At 40.8% G+C, this 25,596-nt stretch overlaps 1 protein-coding gene across 1 annotated transcript in view; it reads right to left on the reverse strand.

The window, feature by feature from the left end:
* Positions 1-25,596, reverse strand: part of LOC132886518 (dynein axonemal heavy chain 5-like) — a 310,505-nt gene that overhangs the window by 91,679 nt on the left and 193,230 nt on the right. The window contains exons 47-55 of the mRNA XM_060921229.1: positions 19,258-19,400; positions 18,890-19,024; positions 17,910-18,032; positions 17,111-17,324; positions 11,996-12,219; positions 8,254-8,452; positions 7,915-8,087; positions 7,388-7,518; positions 2,478-2,631 (exon numbers count right to left, since the gene is read on the reverse strand). Of these exons, the coding sequence (XP_060777212.1) occupies positions 2,478-2,631; positions 7,388-7,518; positions 7,915-8,087; positions 8,254-8,452; positions 11,996-12,219; positions 17,111-17,324; positions 17,910-18,032; positions 18,890-19,024; positions 19,258-19,400 (1,496 nt within the window). The remainder of the gene's footprint in view (positions 1-2,477; positions 2,632-7,387; positions 7,519-7,914; positions 8,088-8,253; positions 8,453-11,995; positions 12,220-17,110; positions 17,325-17,909; positions 18,033-18,889; positions 19,025-19,257; positions 19,401-25,596) is intronic.

A 25,596-nucleotide genomic window follows, 5' to 3' on the forward strand; every position in this document is an offset into this window, starting at 1 on the left:
GTGCAAATAAACAGTCAAGGGCACTTGAGGTATAGCAGGTAAACATGAAATAAGCAGTATAAACAAACTAATGGCTGTTAAGGTGAGGTAGTGCGGAATAGTGCAAATGAGCAAGGTAAAGTGAAATGTGCAGTCCCTGAGTTCAGTGTGCGAATGAACGTTGAGAGTATGTATGTATGTAGGTACCGGTGTGTGTGTGTGTGTGTGTGTGTGTGTGTGTGTGTTTGGGGGGGGGGACTGTGAGGGTGATATGTCAGATGCTGAAGGGAGGGCAGGGGGGGTGCGAGCAGAATCTGTGGCAGGGGGCAGAGGGGGGAGGAGGGGCAGAACAGGGAGGGAGTTGAGCCTCCTGACCGCCTGGTGAAAGAAACTGTTCTTAAGCCTGCTGGTTTTGGCCCGGAGACTCCGCAGTCTCCTCCCTGACGGCAGCAGACTGAAGAGGCTGTGAGATGGGTGGGTGGGGTCACCTGCAATCCTGATGGCTTTGCGGGTGAGGCGGGAGTTATAAATATCCATTAGAGAAGGGAGAGAGACACCAATGATCCTCTCAGCTGCTCTCACGATGCGCTGCAGAGTCTTGTAGCAGGACACGGTGCAGGCGCCGTATCACACGGTGATGCAGCTGGTCAGGATGTTCTCGTAAAGGAAGTGAAGGAAGCATGAGGTCTGCCTGCTAGTCCCAGTTAAGGAAATTAAGTATGCATCAGTTGTGTGCTTTTCAGCCCTGAGTAATGGAAGTGAAGGAAGCATGAGGCCTGTGTCTGTCAATGCGAGGAAAAGAAGTGAAGGAGTCATGAACTCTGTGCCTGTCTGTCCTAGTGAAGGATGTGAAAGAGGTGTAGGGGTCTGTGCCTGTCAGTCCCAGTAAAGGAAGTGAATGAGGCAAGTCATCTGTCAATCTCAGTGAGGGAGTGAAGGAGGCATGTGATCTGTGTCCAGCATTCCCAGTAAAAACAAAAGAAGGTGTTTGTGTCTGTCATTCCCAGTCAGGGAACTGAAGGAGGCATGGAGATTGCCTGTCATTCCCAGTAAAAGAAGTAAAGAAAGTGTGGAGTCTATGACTGTAGCCAGTCTCAGTAAAGGACATGAAGGAGGTGTCAGGGTCTGTGCCTGTCAATCCCAGTAAAGGAAGTGAAGGAGCAGTGAATCCTGTGTCTGTCTGTCCTAGTACATGTGACATGGAACATGCCCTCGGTGCTTGTTACTCGGTGAAGGAGGCATGGCTTCTAAGTGAAGGAAGAGTGGCCTCTTTTAGTCTCAGTAAAATAACAATGACCCAAGTGTCTTTTAGTCTCAGTAAAGGAGGATGAGTTCTTTTACTGGTTACTGGGTTTGGTGGTCCCAGTAAAAGAAGCCATGACCTTTTTGTCTGTCGATCTTAGTAAAAGTGGTCTGGTTCGTCCAAATAAAAATACAAAATTTTGTAAAAAAAAAAAAAAAGAAGAAGAAGAAGCATTTCACAAAACATTTAACTAAACCAGTTGGTTTAAATATAAATATGAGCTAATTGCCACATCATATTAGTGTTTGATAAATGATGAAATAAAAACATTTTGTCTTTTGCCCAGTGCTGAACGTTACAAGTTAAAAAGCTGCGCAATCAATTCACACCAGCACAGTTGATTAATATTCCTCAGCAGGAGCAGTGCCATCAAAGGTGTCTCTCTCTTTTTGAGTGTTTAATTGCTCGATTAATGATAGCGGGTTCAGGGAAAGCAGCTGATGCAACCAGGGTTGCGAGATGATAAAAACAGAGCACTCCCTGTGGGCTTCGACCCACAACCTACCACCTCTTGGTCTTCATGTATAAATTCTCCCAGTGTGTTTTTCTCTGTTTTTCTTTTACATCGGTGTCATGGGGCGGCACGGTGGTGTAGTGGTTAGCGCTGTCTCCTCACAGCAAGAAGGTCCGGGTTCGAGCCCCGTGGCCGGCGAGGGCCTTTCTGTGCGGAGTTTGCATGTTCTCCCCGTGTCCGCGTGGGTTTCCTCCGGGTGCTCCGGTTTCCCCCACAGTCCAAAGACATGCAGGTTAGGTCAACTGGTGACTCTAAATTGACCGTAAGTGTGAATGTGAGTGTGAATGGTTGTCTGTGTCTATGTGTCAGCCCTGTGATGACCTGGCGACTTGTCCAGGGTGTACCCCGCCTTTCACCCGTAGTCAGCTGGGATAGGCTCCAGCTTGCCTGCGACCCTGTAGAACAGGATAAAGCGGCTAGAGATAATGAGATGAGATCTGTGTCCTGAGTATGCGTGTGCATGAGTGAGTGAAGTGTGGTAGACTATGCATGTTCGGAAAGATGTGTTTAAGAGCATGGTCACAACCCATCACCTCATGGTTTATGAATGAGTATGTGTGGACTTCAAAGTTGTGACCAAACTAGTCAACAAGATGCTGAAACAGTGAGATGTTTGGAATATATATGTGTGTGTGTGTGTGTGTGTGAGTGAGTGAGTGAGTGAGTGAGTGAGTGAGAGACCTCTCCTGACGAGAGCACATTGTTCATGTACTCAAGGAAGGCTTCGTCTTTAATCTCATTGTCGGTGAAGATAAAGGTAACACCTCGTCCCTGCTGCCCTGCTGTCCTGTAGAGCGCCTTCAAATCCTCCATCAGGTTAGGAGTGTTATATGACCTGCACATGGTGAAAATGAAGTATTATATATTTTTACATTCATCATGTATCAAACAGACTTTATTTTTCATTTCATTCTTTCATTCAGGAAGCGTTTTATCTCATCTAAGTGATGGTGGATCTGGAACCGATCACTGAGACACAGAATGTGAGGCAGGAATACAGCCTGAATGGGACATCAGTCCATCAAAGTGCACCATGCACACACACACACACACACACACACACACACACACACACACACACACACACACACACACTTTTATTCTTGATTTACTGTGCAATTGCGTTTAATAGTTTGTTTTCCATTTACTGTTTAACATTTCATTTTTCTTCTACATTTAGTACACTTTTTATTCATAAATATATTTACTTTATATTTTTTTACAACCCCAATTCCATAAAAGATGGGACGTTGTGTAAACTGTAAATAAAAACAGAATGCAATAATTTATAAAATCACAGAAACGCTAGATTTAATTGAAAATAGTACAAAGACAACATATCAAATGTTGAAGCTGATAAATTTTATTATTTTTTAAAAATATATGCTCATTTTGAATCTGATGTAAGAAACACGTTTCCAAAAAGTCGGGACAGGGACATGTTTACCACTATGTTGCATCACCTCTACTTTTAACACTCTGTAAACATTTGGGAACTGAGGAGACCAATTACTCTAGTTTTGAAAGAGAAATATTGTTCCATTCTTGCCTGATATATAATTTCAGTTGCTCAACAGTTCGGGGTTTCCTTTGTTGTATTTTGCACTTCATAATGCACCAAATGTTTTAAATGGGAGACAGGTCTGGACTGCCAGCAGGCCAGTTGAGCACCCAGACTCTCTTACTACGGAGCCATACAGTTTTAATATGTGCAGAAAGTGCTTTGGCATTGTCTTGGTGAAAGAAGGAAGACCTTCCCTGAAAAAGATTTTGTCTGGATGGCAGCATATTGCTCTGAAACGTGTATATATCATTCAGCATTAATGATGCCTTCCCAGATGTACAAGCTACCCATATGATGTGCACTCATGCACCCTCATACCATCACAGATGCTGGCTTTTGAACTGTGCACTGATAACAAGCCGGATGGTCCCTCTCCTCTTTAGCCTGGAGGACGTGGTGTCCATGATTTCTAAAAAGAATTTCTACTTTTGATTCGTCAGACCTCGAGACAATTTTCCACTTCACCTCAGTAAAAGAGCTCGGGCCCAGAGAAGGTAGCAGTGTTTCTGGATATTGTTTATATCTGGTTTTAACTTGCATTTGTGGATGCAGTAATGAACTGTTTTCACAGACGATGATTTTCTGAAGTGTTCCTGAGCCCATACAGTGATCTCCACTACAGACACGTGTCTGCTTTTAATGCAGTGTCGCCTGAGGGCCTGAAGATCACAGGCATCCAATGTCAGTTTTCAGCCTTGTCTCTTGCATACAGAGATTTATCCAGACTCTCTGAATCTTTTAATGATATTATGTACCATAGATGATGTGATCCCCAAATTCTTTGCAATTTTACATTGAGGAACGTTATTCTTAAATTGTTGAACTGTTTGCCCACGCAGTCTTTCACAGAGTGGTGAACCCCACCCCATCTTTACTTCTGAGAAACTCCGCCTTTCTGGGATGATCTTTTTATCCCCAATCATGTTACTGACCTGTTGTCAATTTAACAAATTTTGGGGTTTTTTCAGCATTACACAACTTTTTCAGTCTTTTGTTGCTCCTGTCCCAACTTTTCTGAAACGTGTTGCCGACATCAATTTCAAAATGAGCATATATTTTTCAAAAAACAATAAAATTTCTCAGTTTCAACATTTGATATGTTCTCTTTGTAATATTTTCAATGAAATATCGGGTTTCCATGATTTGCAAATCTTCACATTTGGTTTTTATTTATGTTTTACACAGTGCCCCAACTCTTTTGGAATTGGGGTTGTACTTGTATGTACTTTAAACTGTCATTTCTTTTCAATATTAGCATTTTACCATTACTGTATCTCTATTAAATGTACAGTAGGAGGAAAAAATATGCACTTTTTAACTCCACATTTACTGTGCAGTTTTTTCAAGTAATTTGACATCTGCTGACCAAGATTTTTTTCTTTTCTTTTGTACTGTGTATTTTTAAAACTTTTCACAAGGTATACCTGTGTGTGTGTTTTGGAACATGATATAAGACATTGTGATTGCTGAGAATCATGAGCATTCTGTGTTTTGAAGGGAACAAGCTGGAAGCCATCTGCTTTCTCCCAAGACACACACTTTTTAAAATCACACTTCAAAAGGAATATTGGCCACATCCAATAAGAATATCCAAATATCCAAAAAGAAGCAATTTGCATGAAATGTAGCATCAACTCTCTTACATCACCAGGTGTTAAACATAAATACACATTTTAATCAATTGATAAAAACGTGTGAAAACCTGAATATTTTTACACTGAACTCAATACTGTTTGTTTGCTCAATTCATTTCGACATTCATTTACTCATGGTACATGAATAACTGTACCATGAATAAATCATGGTACATATTTCTGAGTACTTTGTTGTTCTATACAGAGATATCTATAAATCCATATTTGTGTGTGATTTGTACTTTTTGTGCTTTTTTCACATTTATTGTGCCTTATTTCAGTCCCATTTTCAACATTTTTCTTTTCTACTTTTTTACCTTATATTTACAGCTTTTGGACCAAAAGGTTGCCAGTTTGAATCCCTAGACCAGCAGGAAAATGTGTGGTTGGCAGGAGTGAATGAACAATTTCCGCTCCCTCTACCTTCCATGGCTGACATCTCCAACTGCTCCCCGAGCGCTGCAGCACAGCTGCCCACTGCTCACTTGAGTGTGCTTGCATGCGTGTGTTTATGTGTTTTCAGTGCTTCAGATGGTTTAAATGCAGAAAAAGAACTTCACTGTGCTCTAATGTACAACCCCGATTCCAAAAAAGTTGGGACAAAGTACAAATTGTAAAAAAAAGCGGAATGCAATGATGTGGACGTTTCAAAATAACATTTTATTCAGAATAGAACATAGATGACATATCAAATGTTTAAACTGAGAAAATGTATCATTTAAAGAGAAAAATTAGTTGATTTTAAATTTCATGACAACAACACATTTCAAAAAAGTTGGGACAAGGCCATGTTTACCACTGTGAGACATCCCCTTTTCTCTTTACAACAGTCTGTAAACGTCTGGGGACTGAGGAGACAAATTGCTCAAGTTTAGGGATAGGAATGTTAACCCATTCTTGTCTAATGTAGGATTCTAGTTGCTCAACTGTCTTAGGTCTTTTTTGTCGTATCTTCCGTTTTATGATGCGCCAAATGTTTTCTATGGGTGAAAGATCTGGACTGCAGGCTGGCCAGTTCAGTACCCGGACCCTTCTTCTACGCAGCCATGATGCTGTAATTGATGCAGTATGTGGTTTGGCATTGTCATGTTGGAAAGTGCAAGGTCTTCCCTGAAAGAGACGTCGTCTGGATGGGAGCATATGTTGCTCTAGAACCTGGATATACCTTTCAGCATTGATGGGGTCTTTCCAGATGTGTAAGCTACCCATGCCACACACACTAATGCAACCCCATACCATCAGAGATGCAGGCTTCTGAACTGAGCGCTGATAACAACTTGGGTCGTCCTTCTCCTCTTTAGTCCGAATGACACGGCGTCCCTGATTTCCATAAAGAACTTCAAATTTTGATTCGTCTGACCACAGAACAGTTTTCCACTTTGCCACAGTCCATTTTAAATGAGCCTTGGTCCAGAGAAGACGTCTGCGCTTCTGGATCATGTTTAGATACAGCTTCTTCTTTGAACTATAGAGTTTTAGCTGGCAACGGCGGATGGCACGGTGAATTGTGTTCACAGATAATGTTCTCTGGAAATATTCCTGAGCCCATTTTGTGATTTCCAATACAGAAGCATGCCTGTATGTGATGCAGTGCCGTCTAAGGGCCTGAACATCACGGGCACCCAATATGGTTTTCCGGCCTTGACCCTTACGCACAGAGATTCTTCCAGATTCTCTAAATCTTTTGATGATATTATGCACTGTAGATGATGATATGTTCAAACTCTTTGCAATTTTACACTGTCGAACTCCTTTCTGATATTGCTCCACTATTTGTCGGCGCAGAATTAGGGGGATTGGTGATCCTCTTCCCATCTTTACTTCTGAGAGCCGCTGCCACTCCAAGACGCTCTTTTTATACCCAGTCATGTTAATGACCTATTGCCAATTGACCTAATGAGTTGCAATTTGGTCCTCCAGCTGTTCCTTTTTTGTACCTTTAACTTTTCCAGCCTCTTATTGCCCCTGTCCCAACTTTTTTGAGATGTGTTGCTCTCATGAAATTTCAAATGAGCCAATATTTGGCATGAAATTTCAAAATGTCTCACTTTCGACATTTGATATGTTGTCTATGTTCTACTGTGAATACAATATCAGTTTTTGAGATTTGTAAATTATTGCATTCCGTTTTTATTTACAATTTGTACTCTATCCCAACTTTTTTGGAATCGGGGGTTGTACTTGTGACAAATAAAGGCTTCTCCTTCTTTACATTACATTTTAAAATAAATATAGAAAATGCCATTTACTGTGTTTCTTGCTGATCTATTTCTTTCGAAATTTTTTCAATATTCTTTCCAGCCTACAGTACATATTGTTTAGTACAAAATCATTTAAATATCCTACGAAAACAGGATTAATAATAGAGCAGATGTGTGTGACAGCTGTCTCACCGTGTCAGCGTGATCTGAAATGTTTTGCAGCCAGCGATGAAAGATGCCAATCTTGTTAGACTTTGCTTGCCTGAGCCACCCACACCAACAAGGAGGGCATTCCCGCGGGGGCTCCGGATTACCCGAGACACCTGAGAGAGAGATAGATTTCAAATTAAGCATAACCAACAATTCTGTGGGACAGCTGCTTGTTGGCATACTAATGTTTGGGCTGCACATTTTTTTTTTGCATTCCAGGTGAGCTAATATTCACCACGGTATCTTCGTTGGTTGCATATGAATAACTTTTAAGAAAATAATAAAAAGTGTGTGTGTGTGTGTGGGGGGGGGGGGGGGGGGCGTTTGAGGTGAGGTTGTTTGTGTTATTAATAGAAAATCATTAATCACTGGGTGGTAGTTGTAGATTATGTGAAAAGCAATATGAATTAGCTGTTACTGTAGAAACAATACTATATTAGAACAAGGACAGACTCACAGATTTTTAGTTATTTTAACAAAATGTACAACATCATGATGCTTCCAGATACCTTGACCAGATGGACCATGGCGTCAGTGAAGAACACCAGGTCCATGCCAGCTCCACGGATGCTCTCGTTATACAAGTCCAGGAACATGTTCAATCTCTCACACAAGTCACCAAAGGAAACAATGGGCTCATACACTTTAGGCATGTCAAAGCTGGTGTCCTCTGGTTCTTCCCCTGCTCAGATACAATCCATCATAGTTTAAGCCATCTAATTAATGCTGTAATTCTCAAGAGATTCTTAAGAATAGAAAGTAAGAAGCACTGTGTTAAGATCTTGACTAGAACACATTTGTTTGCAGCAGAATGATTCTGATAGTTTTGTGTCTGGTCCTGGTGGTACCTGTAGCCTCAGGTGCATCCCGGAGAAAATCCACAAAGTAGGCATCCTCTCCAACTTCTACAATCGTGCGGGTGTCAGCACCTAGCTCTTGTTGTGCCAGGTCAGCCAGTGTCTGGTCAAACCAGGCCACATCATCAGGGCTCGTGAAACGGTCAGCAATTACCCGTTTACACTCATGCTTCCATAGACGTAGGAGGACCTTCAGGATGAAAAATGAATCAGGGGTCAATGATCAAAGCTAAAATTGGTGATAATGCTTGATGGTAATGTGTATCTGATGTCCAGGGCCAGCCATGGCTTTTCCCTAAAATCTTTCATTACTTCCATCCTATCCCAATATATTCCATTTCATATCATACTATCCTATCCCATCCTGTTTTCTCTTAGTTGTATTTGTAGTGCCTGGCAGAGGAGGATGGTTATCCACAGATGAGTCATGGCTCTTCCCAATGTTTCTCACTTTTTAGCTTCTCCTGTCCTACTACAACCAGGCTTGCTCACCAAAGGTTAAGGTACTGAGGATTGGGTCGATCAAAATATACATATCACTGATTTTTCCATAGAAATTTAATCTAATCCTATCCTATCCTATCCTATCCTATCCTATCCCATTCCATCCTATCCTGGTCTGTCCTAATCAGGTCAATTCCTATCCCATAAGTGCTCTAAAAATGTCATAACTGTTGGAGTTTACATTTAGAGATTTTTGTGGAAAGTTATTGGCATTGTTCGCTCTTTCCATCTGTGTCAGCTAAAAAGCCTTGATGTTACGCATATTCTTTCTTTGAAGTTATTTTTTTATCATTCATCATCAAGAAAAAATTATTATTTTAAGCTGAGAAATGGGTAGCATGGTGGTGCCAGTGTTAATATACTAGTGCATCTCAAACAATTAGAATATCACTAAAAAGTTATTTTTTTGTAATTTTATTCAAAAAGGTAAACTTTCATATATTCTATATTCATAACAAAGTGAAATATTTCAAGTCTTTTTTGTTTTAATTTTGATGATTATGGCTTATAGCTCATGAAAATCAGAAATCCAGTATCTCAAATTATTAGAATATTTCATGAGATCAATCAAAAAAGGATTTATAATACAAAATTGCCCAAAGTCTGAAAAGTATGTCCATTTCTACACTCAGTACATGGTTGGAGCTCCTTTACTATGAATTACTGTATCAATGCGGCGTGGCATGGAGGCGATCAGCCTGTGGCACTGCTGTTACTGAAGCCCAGGTTACTTTGATAGTGGCCTTCAGCTCGGCTGTATTTTTGTCTCGGCTGTTTCTCATCTTCCTCTTGACAATACCCCATTGAGTCTCCATGGGCTTCAGGTCAGGCAACTTAGCTAGCCAATCAAGCACAGTAATATCATGGTCAGCAAACCATTTGGTAGTAGTTTTGGTGCTGTAGGCAGGTGCTAAGTCCTGGTGGAAAAGGAAATCGGCATCTCTGTAAAGCTTGTCAGCAGATAGAAGCATGAAGTGCTCTAAAGTCTCCTGGTAGACACTGTGTTGACTCTGGAATCGATAAAACACAGTGGACCAATACCAGCAGATGCCATGGCACCCCAAATCATCTCAGACTGCAGAAACGTCACATTGGACTTTAAATACCTTGGATTCTGTGCCTCTCCTCTCTTCCTCCAGACTCTAGGACCTTGATTTCCAAATGAAATGCAAAATGTAATTTCATTTGAAAAGAGGACTTTGGACCACTGAGCAACAGTCCTGTTCTTTCTCTCCTTAGTCCAGGTAAGACACTTCTGACATTGTCTCTGGTTCAGAAGGGGCTTGATATTAGGAACGTGATAGTTGTAGCCCCTTTCCTGAAGACGTCTGTGTGTGGTGGCTCTTGATGCACTGACACCAGTCTCAATCCACTCCTTGTGAAGCTCTCCCAAGTTCTTGAATCAACTTTTCTGACAATCCTCTCAAGGCTGCGGTCATCCCTGTTGCTTGAACACCTTTTCCAGCCAGCCTTTTCAGCAATGACCTTCTGTGGCTTACTCTCCTTATGGAGGGTGTCGATGATCATCTTCTGGACAACTGTCAAGTCAGCATTCTTCCCCATGATTGTGGTTGTGTACTGAACTAGACCAAGAGATACACAGTAACTCGATAACTCAAAATAAAATACTCATATTTTAAGAGATGTTTGTTTTTGTGCTGTAGGCTATAATTATCAAAATTAAACCAGAAAAAAATGCTTGAAACATTTTAGTTTATGTGTAATGAATCCAGAATATATTAAATTTTCACTTTCTTCAATAATTGATGGAGGATATTGAACTTTGTCATGATATTCAAATTGTTTGAGATACACTGGTAATGAACAAAAACTAAGACGAAAACTAGCATTGAAAATTTTTTCGTTCACTGAAATAAAAATAAAATCAACAGTTCAAAAAAGAAATAAAAACTACAATGAACAATGCAACACGAACGAAAATGAAATAGAATTGCAGGTAAAATCACCTTCGTTTTCATTTTGTTTTCCCTCTCGAAACAGTAACAGACAAGTTCTGAAAGGTGGCAGAGTAATAACGGCTGCCATAAAACTCGAAAGAAGATAATGCTTGCTGTGCAATACCTGAAGCCTGAAAAACTAAAAAACAAAACAAAAACAAACCCTAATCTAAAATGTCAATTTTCCAAAATAAAAATCCTCAGCACTTGTAAAAATTCTCATCTCATCTCATTATCTCTAGCTGCTTTATCCTGTTCTACAGGGTCGCAGGCAAGCTGGAGCCTATCCCAGCTGACTACGGGCGAAAGGCGGGGTACACCCTGGACAAGTGTACCTGCCTTGTGGCTACGCTATTCTCTTTATGATGATGTTTTGATGATTGCATTTTTTATTTTGGTTTTTTTTGTTTGTGGTTTTTTTATATCTTTACTCTTCGGAATCAATCAATCAATCAATCAATCAATCAATCAATCAATCAATCAAGTCGCCAGATTATCGCAGGGCACTTGTAAAACTTCATCTCATTTCATTATCTCTAGCTGCTTTATCCTGTTCTACAGGGTCGCAGGCAAGCTGGAGCCTATCCCAGCTGACTACGGGCGAAAGGTGGGGTACACCCTGGACAAGTCGCCAGATCATCGCAGGGCACTTGTAAAACTTATTATAACTAATTTGAATAAAAAATAAATAAATAAAACAAACAAACAAAAAAACAAACCAAAAGATGAAATAAAAATAAAAACTAATGAAAGGGGTTCTTCAGTGCAGTGATTAGCACTTTTGCCTCCCAGCAAGCAGGTTCTGGGTTCAAACCTGCTGGTCAATTGGAGCCTTTCTGCTCAAAATCATGAGGATTAGATCAACTGTCCACTCTAAATTGCCCATAGATGTGAACTTGAGTGTGGATGATTGTCTGTCTCTCTCTCTGTGTTTGCCCCACAATAGACTGGTGACCTGTCAAGGTTGTACCTGCTTCTTGACTAATGTCATGTGGGATTGGCTCCAATTCACCCATGACCCACGATGTACAAGCGGTATAGAAAATGAATGAATGAATGAAACAGAGAAATACTTGTCAAACTGTAATATATGTAAATGTTTGCTTATTGATTTATTTTCATATTTAAAGAAGATTAATTTAAAAAATACCATTTACTAAAAAGACATAGGGACAAAATTATGCATAATGAATTAGGGTTTAACACTGTGTAAACAGGTGTTTTAATCCGTGGTTTGTTTTTTAGTAACAATTCTTGGTATTAGACATTACATTAGGTGAATGGACCACGTCGGCTGTGACATTCAGCATGCCCTGCCAGATGCGGGAAAGGTCACGGAGGTTGAAGATGTAATGGAAGTTGGCTGGCGTGGGCAGCATCTTCAGCTTGGTGGTCTGCCAGAGGTGGCGAGTCAGGGGTACGAGATGGACAATGGTGTCCCTCACAGCCTCAGAGAAACCACGATGGGAGCAAAAGTGACCCGTACCGATCACTCCTGTTTAAAACAGAAGAGAGTGAGTGAAAAAATTGAGAGAAAATTGATTTAAATGCTAAAATTTTTTCTTACTGCCAGCAAACTACCTATAATCAATTCATAATGATGAATAACCTTTAGAAAGGTTTTAGTCGTTAATTAATTCACAGCTTGTTTGCTACATGGATAACCAACAACCTTTTATGAAATCATTACCACTTCACTTCATGATGGTGGCATCTTTTTTAAAGACAAAGATAATTTTGCTCAAAAATAAGATTTGTCATTCTAAGTTGCATGTTGAAACAAACATTCAGACGGTTCCATAACGCCTGATTGAATCACTCTGCCTTGACACTACTCTACACTGCTTTGTATATTTCTGTCTGGTTTGACCTTCATTCGTGTATAACTTGGAAGGAAAAGAGAAACTTACAGATACTCTACTAAGACGCATTTTATAAAACAATAACATTTCCCCTCAAAGATCTGAAAATTACTGATGTCCTTCACAAATATTTTAAATAAATGCAAACAAATCAGAAATTCCCTCTTCAAATCATGTGTTTTGTTTTTGGTTCTCCATCTGCTTTTGTTTATTTCGTTTCTGTTTTGGTCTTGTCTCCACCTCTGTCCTGTCTCTGTTTTGTTATCTTTTTGTGATCACCTGTTCAGTGTTAGTCCTTGATCAGTTTGTCGATGTTTCCCCTGTTGTATCATGTATTATTGTGAATTCTTATCATTCAAGCAGTTAATTTTAGTCCAAGCCTTGTTTTTGTGTACTCATGGTTCATTGTATTTCTTAGTTTTTGACTGTTTTATGTCCCAGGGTGCCCTCATGTCTGTGTTGCCTTCTGGCTCTCCCCTTTTAGTTATGCAGTCATAGTTGGTCTTGCCGGAGTCCCTGCTTGCACTCAGTGCAAAAATGTATACTGTTCTTACTCTTTAGGTGACATTGGGCATACCTAACAACCTGTGTTTTCTCCCTCTCTTTCTCCTCCCACCTATCTCTTCCCTTTGTCTGTCCCTCTCTGAGTTACATGTAGATCCTGAGACACCAGTAAGATGCTGACCTCTTCTGTGATGAGACTCCAGCCAGATGTAGGGCATCAGGATGGGTCAGCATCCTGATGCCCTACATCTGGCTGGAGTCTCATCACATCGCCCCTGTGGAGGACAGCCCCATATGGACAATTGAAATTCACACTTGGAAGTTGGCTCTGGATGCTTACAGTAATACATTTATGCCTGAGGACTACAGTTGACATGCTAACTTTAGGACTGCAGTTGTCATTGACAGTTTTGCATTCAAATTTCCACCAATGAACAGTTTATAACTTCAACAAAACAGACTTCATGTTAGAACTATAATGAATTTCCTGGTTTCACAGTTATACTTTGTGACTATATAAGACACAGTTATAGAAGTCTGTTATTTATAATCACGCTATCTGCTGCTATCTGCGTACTGATTACGCCTTAATCCTGCGCAGGTGCGAGTCGTTTATGGTATGCGCGTGAGAGTCCCCTTGGCGCACACACTGTCTGGAGCATGCCCGAGAGTCTATCTGATGCACACGCCAAGGCGTACAGATATGATGCTTTTGCACGAAATTAGTACAAAAATTAATGTAGATATAAATATCTTATTGTCAGCCCTGTGATGACCTGGGGCCTCATGTACAAAGACCTGCGTGGATTTGCCACTAAATATGTGCGCACGTCAAAATCGGGAAATTTGCGTACGACCAAAAAAATCCGGATGTATCAATTAGTGCGTACGAAGGTTTCCACGCACTCTCCTGTTGTACATCCCAATCAACGTGGAATTCGGCGCACATGCACGAGCCCCGTTCCCTGCCCCGTCTCCTCCCTCAATTATTCCACACTGAATATGTTAATTAGTATAAATAGACCTGCACTAAGGCCCGCGTTAGGTAAAAGACATGGCAACTTTTACTAACGCGTTAATGTTAATTAAATGTTAGAAATCTCGCGTTAATCAAATTAACATTTAACATTTATTAACATTTAACATTAATTCGTGTTAATCCCTGCCTTTAGCACAGTGTAATAGAATTCACATACATCACTTAATTGTTCTGTCACCTCCAATTAAAGTGATGTTCAAAGTGTATGCTATGAGACATGCAACGGTCAGTGATTGTATGCCACTGAATGTGAATGTAGCCTATACCAAGATAACGGTATGATTCACATCGTCCGCAGTGCCTGCGCCACGAGTGTCTATTTGAGTTACATGGGTTTTGAAAACAAAAACACACCTTTAGTGCTCTAATGTGTACATTTTTTTGGGGACACCCTGTATTTGAGGAAATGTCTTCCTCTCTTAGTAGGCCCAATATTCCTAGCCACATGTAACCAGAAATAAAACATGTGCACATATTTTCCACAATAGGATTTTAATGACAAATGTATTCTCGCAGGGTGCCAGGGAACAACAGGAGGCCCCCAGTCCATCCCACTCGAGCAGGAAGAGGACCCCCAGCCGAGCGGATTCAGCGTCACTGTCACCTGCCCCCCTTCTCCACCGCCTGCCCCTGTCGCCGGGTCCACAGGCGGGGTGCTGATGCGCGCGGTCCTTGAGTCGCAGGGGGAAATTTTAAAGGGGATAGAGGCGATTAATGACAACCTCGAGCGAATCCGCGAGGAATTGAAGGAACTGAATAACACATTAAAAGAATATCTTAAAAAATGAATGGTGTCCCGTCTGTCCTTACCTTTTCACATTGTGGCTATTAAGCGCTGCCGGGTTTGTATGCCATGTCGCTGTGGCACCTCGTTGTGAGGCCCAGGGTCTGGGTCCTTCGGCAGGTCTCGCTCCATTATTGGCACGCCGTGCCGCTGCGCCACATTGTGTAACACGCCACACACCGCGGTTGTGTCTGATTTGTACGCACTTGGAAATCGTTTCATATATTGATCTTGGTAATTATGTGATAAGGCTACCCCACGCAACATCAACTAATAATATTTCAGTCTGACACCTCGCGGCAAATGTGCGAGGAAGATCTATTAAGCTAGCTGCAATGCATGGTCCTGCATGTGCATTCTTTAATTTAATTAATTAACCAATAGTCAATGGAAATAATATCGAAATGATATTGCTGGGGTTTCTCATTTCCCGTAATTACAATATGGAAGGGATGGTTGATGGATCTGTTGGCATTTACCCAACAGTCTCGCATTATGTGTCTCGACAATGTCGTATGACTGACATACATTTCAATTCACGCATCCTGATGTTCTGATGCATTTTTGGATGCCTCTTATCGCCATGTCATGACTCTTGACCGAGTAGGCCTAAATGTAGTTGCGTTGCTCTGCCTCTAAGTGTCGCCAAGTACAAGATGCACCAGGGGACATGGTACGCCAGCCATGAGGTTTGCGTAGAGTACCGCACTTTTCCACGCCAAGTCAATCTTTGTACATACCAATGTTTGCGCAGAAAGTGACGTACGTAGCTTTTTTGTGCGTACGCAAGCTTTGTACATGAGGCCCCTGGCGACTTGTCCAGGGTGTACCCCGCCTTTCGCCCGTAGTCAGCTGGGATAGGCTCCAGCTTGCCTGCAACCCTGTAGAAGGATAAAGCGGCTAGAGATAATGAGATGAGATGAGATAAATATCTTATGCCAAATTATTATGGCATGTTACAAAAAAATTAAGAAAAAATCTGAGTCCTCAGCTCCAATTTACGAGTCTGAATCCAGTTAATGCACGAGTCCAAGTCATCAGTGTTCAAGTCCAAGTCGAGTCATGAGTCCTTAAAATTAGGGCATGAGTCAGACTTGAGTACTACAAGCCTGGTTAGGTTATAGAAAAAAAAAAAAAAGAGAGTTGAATAGCTACTGTGACACTATTTTATATGGTCCTGGTTTTAATTTGCAAAATGGCAAAAGCATTCCTATATCACTAAATGGGACTTGAAGCAACCACAGTGGATCTATGAAAAAGTGAAGGTTGAGGGGCTATGGGATTGTGACTGAAAAACTATTTTTTAAAAGATAATAAGATGAAGGCCTTCAATATAATGATCCAAGTTCAAGGCCAGGAGAATAAATAAACATGCAGGACAGTGAGCACCAATCGGTATGTAATTATGGCACTGTGTGACTTTGTAACAAGGACATGATATGAAACCTTTATTAAATTCTGAGACTGTGGAATACACAATAAGGTCTTTGTAGAAATCATGAACAAATTTTACTGAATCACCCCAAGCTTGTTCACGTGTGCCCCTTTTTATTAGCTATTACCAGTCACTGCCAACCCTTTATCACCCTCATCTGTCTCTTGATTTGGCCTTATTGGAGACATTGACATGTAGTACACTATAAATTATGCATCTTTGTAAAGTCTTGCCAAAATGTTGTCCAATATCAAGCCATTTTTAAGCATCCCAAGGCTCCCTCGTTCCCAGATTTCTGTATTAAAAAAGTAGAAAAAATAGTAACGACATGATGAACAGGTTGTTACACTGTTGTGTTGTGAGGAACCAAGCCCAAAAATGTAAAAGTATTATCCAAATATAAGTAATATCTATGCCCTGCGATAACCTGGCGACTTGTCCAGGGTGTACCCCACCTCTTGCCCATAGTCAGCTGGGATAGGCTCCAGCTTGCCTGCGACCCTGTAGAACAGGATAAGTAGCTACAGATAATGGATGGATGGATAGTAATATCTACGCAATACCTACAGTGTTAATGCGCATTTTAGATTATCCTCAGGTAAAAATGCAGTGTGCTTGTTTTTTTTCATCATTTATGTTATATTCCTGAGTTACTGTCTGCCATCCTATCTCCCGTGTTAGCTACAAGGCAAGCTCTTACAATCCTATTCTGCAAATCTGTTATTTCACTGTGCTGCCGAATGAAAGCTTGTGTGTACTGACCGAAGATCTTGTCGATAGAGGCGTTGGAGGGTAAAGTGCAGTTAAAGATGGAGAACTGCCTCTTGAGCCTCTGGGGAATGTCATTGCGTCCTCCACCCGGGTGAATCATGGCCGCCAGGAACTGGATGTCCACCATGTTGGTAAACTCTCCAGGTTTCTCCAGGTTATAGAAGCCCCTCTGCTCCATCATCTGGCGTACAATCTCATTTGTAACCTTTTGAGAAGGAGAAGAAGTGTATGGTGTGAACTTATTTCCCTTCTTGAGAAATCCCTAAAGGAAGGCTGCATATGTTTTGCCATATCTATTACTTCTGCTGTCATTTTTGTATGGCACAACCATGTATATATTTCTCCCAGCAGCCATCTAACAGGTGAGTGACACCATATGTAGTAGGTGAAATGATTAAAAGACACTATGATTAGCAAATCATAACGCTACATACTGTAATGTAATATACCTGCTGTACCAGTATATCTCAATACTATTACAGAGTGGTCTATCAAACAGAAACACACTCATTTATAAAGGAAATTCAGAGATATTTGAATGCCATATGCCATTCAATTTTCACAGACCTATACTACAGCATAATCCCCAGTCACGGGGGTTGCACAAGCCAATGCATACTTAGTGCCAGTCCCAAGCCCAGATAGACTGGGGAGGGTTATGTCAGGAAGAGTATCTGGTGTAAAAACCTATGCCAAATCAAATCTACGGATCATGGTGATCTGCTGTGGCAACTTCTAATGGGAGCAGCTGAAAGAAGAAGAAGAAGAAAAAGATGATACTACAGCATACCTGGTCTCCCCACTCATTGACGACAGGCATGTTGATGTCATCAATAAAGATGGACATCTTCTTGCCTGCTGGTGGGCCATATGTGGTACCCATCCGCTTGTCTAGGTAGCTCTCCACAGAGCGCTGGAAACCCATAAATAACCAATTAAAATCCAAATCTAATAGAAATGCAGTAAAAATTCCCTCAAAATCAATCCCAACACCTGTGGCCAAGAAATAGTCAAAATAAGTGAGACTTAATCCAATAAATTTTTCCCCATAATTTTCCAGGTAATAGACATTAACTGGTAGATGTCTTTTTTTTTTTCTTTCTAGAAGCAGGGGCACCATTGGGGGGGGGGGGGGGGGGGGGATGGTTAGGATGGGCCCAGCATTGACAGAGGGCCCCCAGGGGACAATATTTAATATTATTACCATGTGTTAGTTCATTTAATTTAAAAAATCTTTAATAATTTTGTCTCTCAAAATGTGCAAATACAGCAACCTTCTGGTTTAGTTTTCCAGAAAATTATTAGAATAGATAGTCTTTATCCCCTTTGGACACAAGGAAAAATGCTATGGAACTTCATGCTATGGAACTTCATGTGTACAATTGTACACATGATGTCCAAAGGGGTTATATTTCACCCTTCTCCCTATTTAAGACACGGTACAATCTTGTGTAGGCAGAGGCAGAGCATGACACCGCATTAGGTTTGTTGCCTTCCAATCCAGCACTAACGTCAGCTGCGCACGGTAGAAGCAGAATTGATGATGAACCATCAGTAGATTGACACCATCATGAAGAAGTTGGGTTACCAGAAATGTCAAGAGAGAGGGGGAGCAATATTATATTCTTTCATAGGGCCCAAAACTTCTACTGGTGCCCCTGTCTAGAAATACAAATTATTTGTAATCATGTCTAACATCTGTGGTTTAAAACCTTTACCCAATATCTCATGAACATAAAAAAGAGCAAAAAATAAATAAATTGCAGGAACCTGAAACATAAATGGAGTGGTAGCTGAAGAGAAGTTGAGGTTCTTAGTGATGTGTGATTCTGGGTCATATTTGGACAAGAAACGTTTAATAATGACTGTTTTAGCAGTACCCTGCTCTCCAATCAAGAGCACAGCCTGGAAGACATGAACAGGTGGAAGAAAAAGTGAAAAGTTCATATTTCATAGCAATTTATTCTAAAATGGATCTTAATATACACAAAATATAACATGTTTTTATCATGATGAATATTATTAATGTAAACATTATTGACTGAATACTGATCTTGATTAATAATATTGATGGAAACAATACTGAAACAAAATAAACCATGCTTCATGATTGGAGATCTCTACTAAGCCTCTCTCACCTTGCCCTGCTTGCTGATGGTCTGAATAAGGAAGTCTGTGCGCACGTTGTCCACGTTAGGCACCAGGATGGAGCCATAGTCTGGTGTCCAGTCTGGTGGATAGATATACTCCTCGACACTGGAGCTCCAGTGGAACCACTGACCTAAAAAAAAGAAAAACCCCACAAGATCAACTGTGAGGTACAGCTCACTTACGAATACCCCCGCTCTCGCTTATATCAGAATGCAAGCAATCGAAGGAATAGGGCACTTATTATGAATGTTGACTTCAACAAATAATTAACACTGAAATAAGTAAGTAAAGAGCAGTGTTCTCCCCAGGTATTTCAAATAGCCTCCTGGTAAACTATCATTTTGAAATAGCATTTTGCTTCTTGAAATAGTGTCAAAATCCACCCTATATGTTTCATAAATACATTCAGTCGGTAAACAGGAAGTTGATGCGGGACAGACCTGAAAACGGTATACATAGTATAGAACCCCAAGCTGAAGCTTGGTACCAAATATTAAGCAGTTGTGATTTGTTGTTGCTGAGAAGTGTGTTATGAAAATTTTGTAAATCCATGCTACATTTCATAAATATATTAAGTCAGTAAACAGGAAGTCAATGTGGGACAGACCTGAAAATGGTATACACAGTATAGAACCCCAAGCTGAAGCTCAGTACTAAATATCAAGCAGCTGCTGAAAACGGTGTTACGAAAATTTTGTAAATCCACCCTATATGTTTCGTAAATACATTCAGTCGATAATCAGGAAGTTGATGTGCGACAGACTTGAAAACAGTATACACGGTATCAGGCCTAGAAAGTCATATATTTTTTCACCAGGACTAGTTACAGTACCTTCCAAAGTAACTGGCCAAACAGAAAATCAGCTAGCCAAAATTTGTTCATGTATGAATTTTACTTCTGTCGAAAATAACACAAAAGAGAGTAGTTACCATTGTTCATGACTAATGTGCATTTATTTCAAGACCCGAGTATTTTGATATTGTTGTTAAATACATAAATGAGAACAACACAGAGCACCATAATATAATATCAACAAATAATAAGATATTGGAAAACTTGGCAACTTGGTGTATGAGTATTGAAAACGGGCGGCACGGTGGTGTAGTGGTTAGATAATGTGGCCACATCTATTGAATTTGATAACGTGATGTGGCAGCGGGGGCGTGGCCAAGCGGCGGTCTGTGAATGGAGGGCGGAGTCAGGGAAGGTACGGTAAGCGGTGGAATCATTGCACCTGATGGGGATTAACCTGTGTTTGTGTATCTTCCCCAGTGACCGCGCCCTTTAAAAGGAGAGGAGAGCAGAGAAAGGGAGCTCTCTCTCCCCGACCAGAACACTTGTGTGCGCGCGCGGGGCTGGGAAGTGATAAAAGGCTGAAAAGCTAGCAATAAATAGTTCATTGAGAACTCAGTTCTGGCCTGCCGTGCTTCTGTGCTCCACCCACCTGTTCCAATGCTACACGTGATTACCGCGATATTCAACGAGATGCGTTATATGCATGCGCAGTAGTGAAAAAACCGACAGCCTGACTCGTACACGATATGATTCGGAATTCTTCGGTAGTTTCTGTCCTGCCGATAAACACATCGATTAACACAGACACGGCACACACTTAATATGTGGCGGCTTTAGTTGACGGTGTGTCTGAATCTTCGCTTCATATACATTTTTTTTCAACTAGCCAGTCAGGCTGGCTAGTGACAGGAATTACCCGCCAAATGACAAATTAAGTCACCTCGGGTGACCGGACCACCGCAAATTTCAAGCCCTGCGGTATAGAACCTCAAACTGAAGTTTGGTACCAAGTGGCTATGATTTGTGGTTGCTGAGAAAAAGCGTGTTTCAGATGGATGGAGATACGGACAGACAGAGGTAAACCAGTATCCCCCCTTGGAGTGGGGGTATAAAAAAAGGAAAAGCTTTGACCTCAAATCATGAGATAAGACTGATTTGTTATTACAAGTACATGTGAAAAAATACACCATTTTGAAGAAACACTGTGATATGGTAGAGACATATGACGAATATACTGATATGTCTAAAGACTATGATATGCAGGTACTAGTATGGCAGAATTCTGTACTATAAAGATAGTAGTGAAATGGAATAATCCTGGTATGATGGTACACGGGCGGCACGGTGGTGTAGTGGTTAACGCTGTCGCCTCACAGCAAGAAGGTCCGGGTTCGAGCCCCGTGGCCGGCGAGGGCCTTTCTGTGCGGAGTTTGCATGTTCTCCCCGTGCCCGCGTGGGTTTCCTCCGGGTGCTCCGGTTTCCCCCACAGTCCAAAGACATGCAGGTTAGGTTAACTGGTGACTCTAAATTGACCATAGGTGTGAGTGTGAATGGTTGTCTGTGTCTATGTGTCAGCCCTGTGATGATCTGGCGACTTGTCCAGGGTGTACCCCGCCTTTCGCCCGTAGTCAGCTGGGATAGGCTCCAGCTTGCCTGCGACCCTGTAGAAGGATAAAGCGGCTAGAGATAATGAGATGAGATGAGATGATGGTACACCTTTGCAAGATAGAGATACTGGTACAACAGAATCCTTTGTTAAGATAGAAATACTCATATGACAAAGTACTATTATAAGTGGAGACATTGGCATGACAGAATAAAGTGATATGGTAGTGATAAAAATAACAGTATGAGGGATACAGGAATGACCATTGTACAATAGCGATACTGGTTTAATGAAATAAGATTTGTTAGTATCCCTAAGTCTTATCCCCAATATCCCCCACTGACATACCAATTAACAGTGGATCATCAGAGGAAGGTATAGCCAGTCCAGCACTATACGTAAGGCAGTGCCCTTGTCTGATTTTTTTCAATTAAACTAACTTTAAAATAAAGAACAAGCAAACTAAAACCAAGTCACCATTCCGACAGTGATTCTTGGAAAGAATTTTTGGTTGACCAAAAATGTGCCATTTGTATAATCTGGTTGTTTGTGTGTGATGAGGATTATCCAAGAACAGACAGAGAATGAATCAAAGCTTAGAAACCACAAGATTAGCTTGGGATATATGAGCAAAACGAAATGTTATTTGAGGAAAGAAAGGCAAAAATTCAAGAGTAGAGAGAGCATTCTTTAAAGGGGGCAACCTGAGATGCTTTTCTGCTCACCACGGGTGTAAAGAGTGATTATTTGAGTTACTATAGCCTTTGTCAGCTCAAACCAGTCTGGCTCTCTCACTGGGGGAAATACTGCTCACTAATTCAGCAGTTTCTGAAATACTCAAACCAGCTTGCCTTGCCCCAACATCCATGCCATGATTACAGAGATCAAATTCTGATGTTTGGTGTGGATATTAACAGAAGCATGATTTTACACATTGGACTGCTGCCTATATATTATATACATCAGGGGTTCTCAACCTTTTCTGCTTAGAGGCCCACCTATTCCTACTTGTAACGAGTCAGGGCCCATTAAAAATGATCCCCAATTATTTTGGCTCATCTATCCTATTAGAATCTAAGGATCTATTGTAAAGTGTATTAATGGGATGCAACATCACTCCCTGTTACAGATGGGAGCCCAGGAATTAAATAAATGCAATAAAAACAAACTGTTTTTAATTGTAAGTATCGTATTTAAAACTGTATGGATGTGCCAGAAGCCAACATAAAATCATGCATGCAGGGCATTCTCACTCAAAAGGGATTAATGATCCAAAAGTGGAGTCTGGTCCATTAACACAAGAACTTATTGCCATGTTTGTGTACAGCAAACAAGCAAGTTATTAAAACCAAGAAGTACACTCAAAAGAAGTGGATACAGAAAGCACTCAATGGGGTAGAGCCTTACACGCTAACAAAGAAGGATTTTTCCTATGAGTTGGAAAATTATCCAGCCACTGATTTCCCAACATTTCAAACTACCTGGTGCTGCAGACATCATTCTACATGGACAAACAGATGAAAACCTGGAAGAGCATGGAGGTGTATAACTTTTTATATGTGGCTGGGTTAAAGATCCGGGGATCAGGACACTACAAGATAAATCCTGTATTGTTTTTTTCCCCAGGAAAGGAGGAATTTCTGGGCTTTTTGTACGCGTCTTTGTGATGGTTGCTAGGACACTACAAGTTTTAGTATCGAGTGTAAACAAACCACAGCCACTCAATTCTCAATCATCCTTGCTCTTCTCTTCCAGGTAAATCATTCACAAAGATCCACAGAAACCCCTTTAATGACCTGGGTATTATGTGTATTATATACTAGTGCATCTCAAACAATTAGAATACCATGAAAAAGTTCCTTTATTTCATAATTTAATTCAAAAAGGTAAACTTTCATATAGTCTATATTCATTACATGTAAAGTGAAATATTTAAAGCCTTTTTTGTTTTAATTTTGATGATTATGGCTTATAGCTCATGAAAATCAGAAATCCAGTATCTCAAATTATTAGAATATTCCCTAAGATCAATCAAAAAAAGGATTTACAATACAGAAATGTCCAACTTCTGAAAAGTATATTCATGTATACACTCAATACTTGATTGGGGCTCCTTTATCATGAATTACTGTATCAATGCGGTGTGGCATGGAGGTAATCAGTCTGTGGCACTGCTGAGGTGTCACTGAAGCCCAGGTTGCTTTGATAGTGGCCTTCAGCGTATCTGTATTTTTGGGTCGGGTGTTTCTCATCTTCCTCTTGACAATACCCTATAGACTCTCTATGGGGTTCAGGTCAGGCAAGTTGGCTGGCCAATCAAACACAGTAATATCATGGTCAGCAAACCATTTGGTAGTAGTTTTGGCACTGTGGGTAGGTGCTAAGTCCTGCTGGAAAAGGAAATCAGCATCTCCAAAAAGCTCGTCAGCAGATGGAAGCATGAAGTGCTCTAAAATCTCCTGGTAGATGGCTGTGTTGACCTTGGACTTGATAAAATAGAGTGGACCAACACCAGCAGATGACATGGCACCCCAAATCATCACAGACTGTGGAAACTTCACACTGGGCTTCAAACACCTTGGATTCTGTGCCTCTCCACTCTTCCTCCAGACTCTAGAACCGTGATTTCCAAATTAAAAGCAAAATGTACTTTCATCTGAAAAGAGGACTTTGGACCACTGAGCAACAGTCCATTTCTTTCTCTCCTTAGCCCAGATAAGACACTTCTGACATTGTCTCTGGCTCAGGAGTAGCTTGATATTAGGAATGCGAAAGTTGTATCCCCTTTTTTGAAGATGTCTGTTCGTGATGGGTCTTGATACACTGACACCAGCCTCAATCCACTCCTTGTGAAGCTCTCCCAAGTTCTTGAATCAACTTTTCTTGACAATCCTCTCAAGACTGCGGCCATCCCTGTTGCTTGTGCACCTTTTCCAGCCACCCTTTTCAGCAATAACCTTTTGTGGCTTACCCTCCTTGTGGAGGGCATCAGTGATCATCTTCTGGACAACAGTCAAGTCAGCAGTCTTCCCCATGATTGTGGTTGTGTGTATTGAACTAGACCGAGAGATACACTGTGTTCATACTGTTGTACTCAAACTCGAAATGAAATATTCTAATATTTTGAGATGGTTTTTTTTATGGTTTTGTACTGTATGCCATACTGATTAAAATTAAAATAGAAAAATGCTTGAAACATTTTAGTTTATGTGTAATGAGTCTATAATCTATAACATTTTCACTTTCTTAAATAACTGATGGAAAATATTGAACTTTTTCTCAATATTCTAATTTCTTGAGATGCACTAGTACACATTAGCTTACAATATGGCGACCAAGAACAAACAGTAAATCAAAACACATCTGAGGACTGAAGTGTCTCCTGAACTTAAACATCAAGAAATAATGGAAAATGGTGAGGAAAGTGATTTGCGAATCCAAACGAAATAAATCAGAGGAATTTACAAACCTTTCATGAAGTGATCACTGCAAACTCGAGCGTTTTTCGACTCAGCTCCCTTTGATCACAGTGAAAGGTTCAAGTGTCACCTTTTTAATAATCTTTTGGTAAAATCCTTTGCTTTTTCACCTTTATCACTTCATGGGGAACCCGGAAAAAACTTATCAGTTTCACGGTTTGAGCCAAACAGCCCGAAACAATGCAAGTGTAGGGCATTTTAACTAGCAAGGTGTCTCGGTGATAGTAACACTTTGTGAACAGTCAGCTAAGCTGACCGCCACTTCATGTCTTGCGTATCTAATGAGGCGGATGTGACATCAGATGCAACCCGGCAATTGTAAAAATTAGCTTCAACTTGAAAAAAAAATGCAGCCCATTAGATGGCGCTTCGCGGCTGTGATTGAGAAACACTGTACTACACGATCAACTGATAAGATAATTGCATGAATGAGCAGGTGATTCAA

This window comes from Neoarius graeffei, chromosome 5, assembly GCF_027579695.1.
Source record: "Neoarius graeffei isolate fNeoGra1 chromosome 5, fNeoGra1.pri, whole genome shotgun sequence".
In the NCBI taxonomy this organism is placed as follows: Eukaryota; Metazoa; Chordata; class Actinopteri; order Siluriformes; family Ariidae; genus Neoarius; species Neoarius graeffei.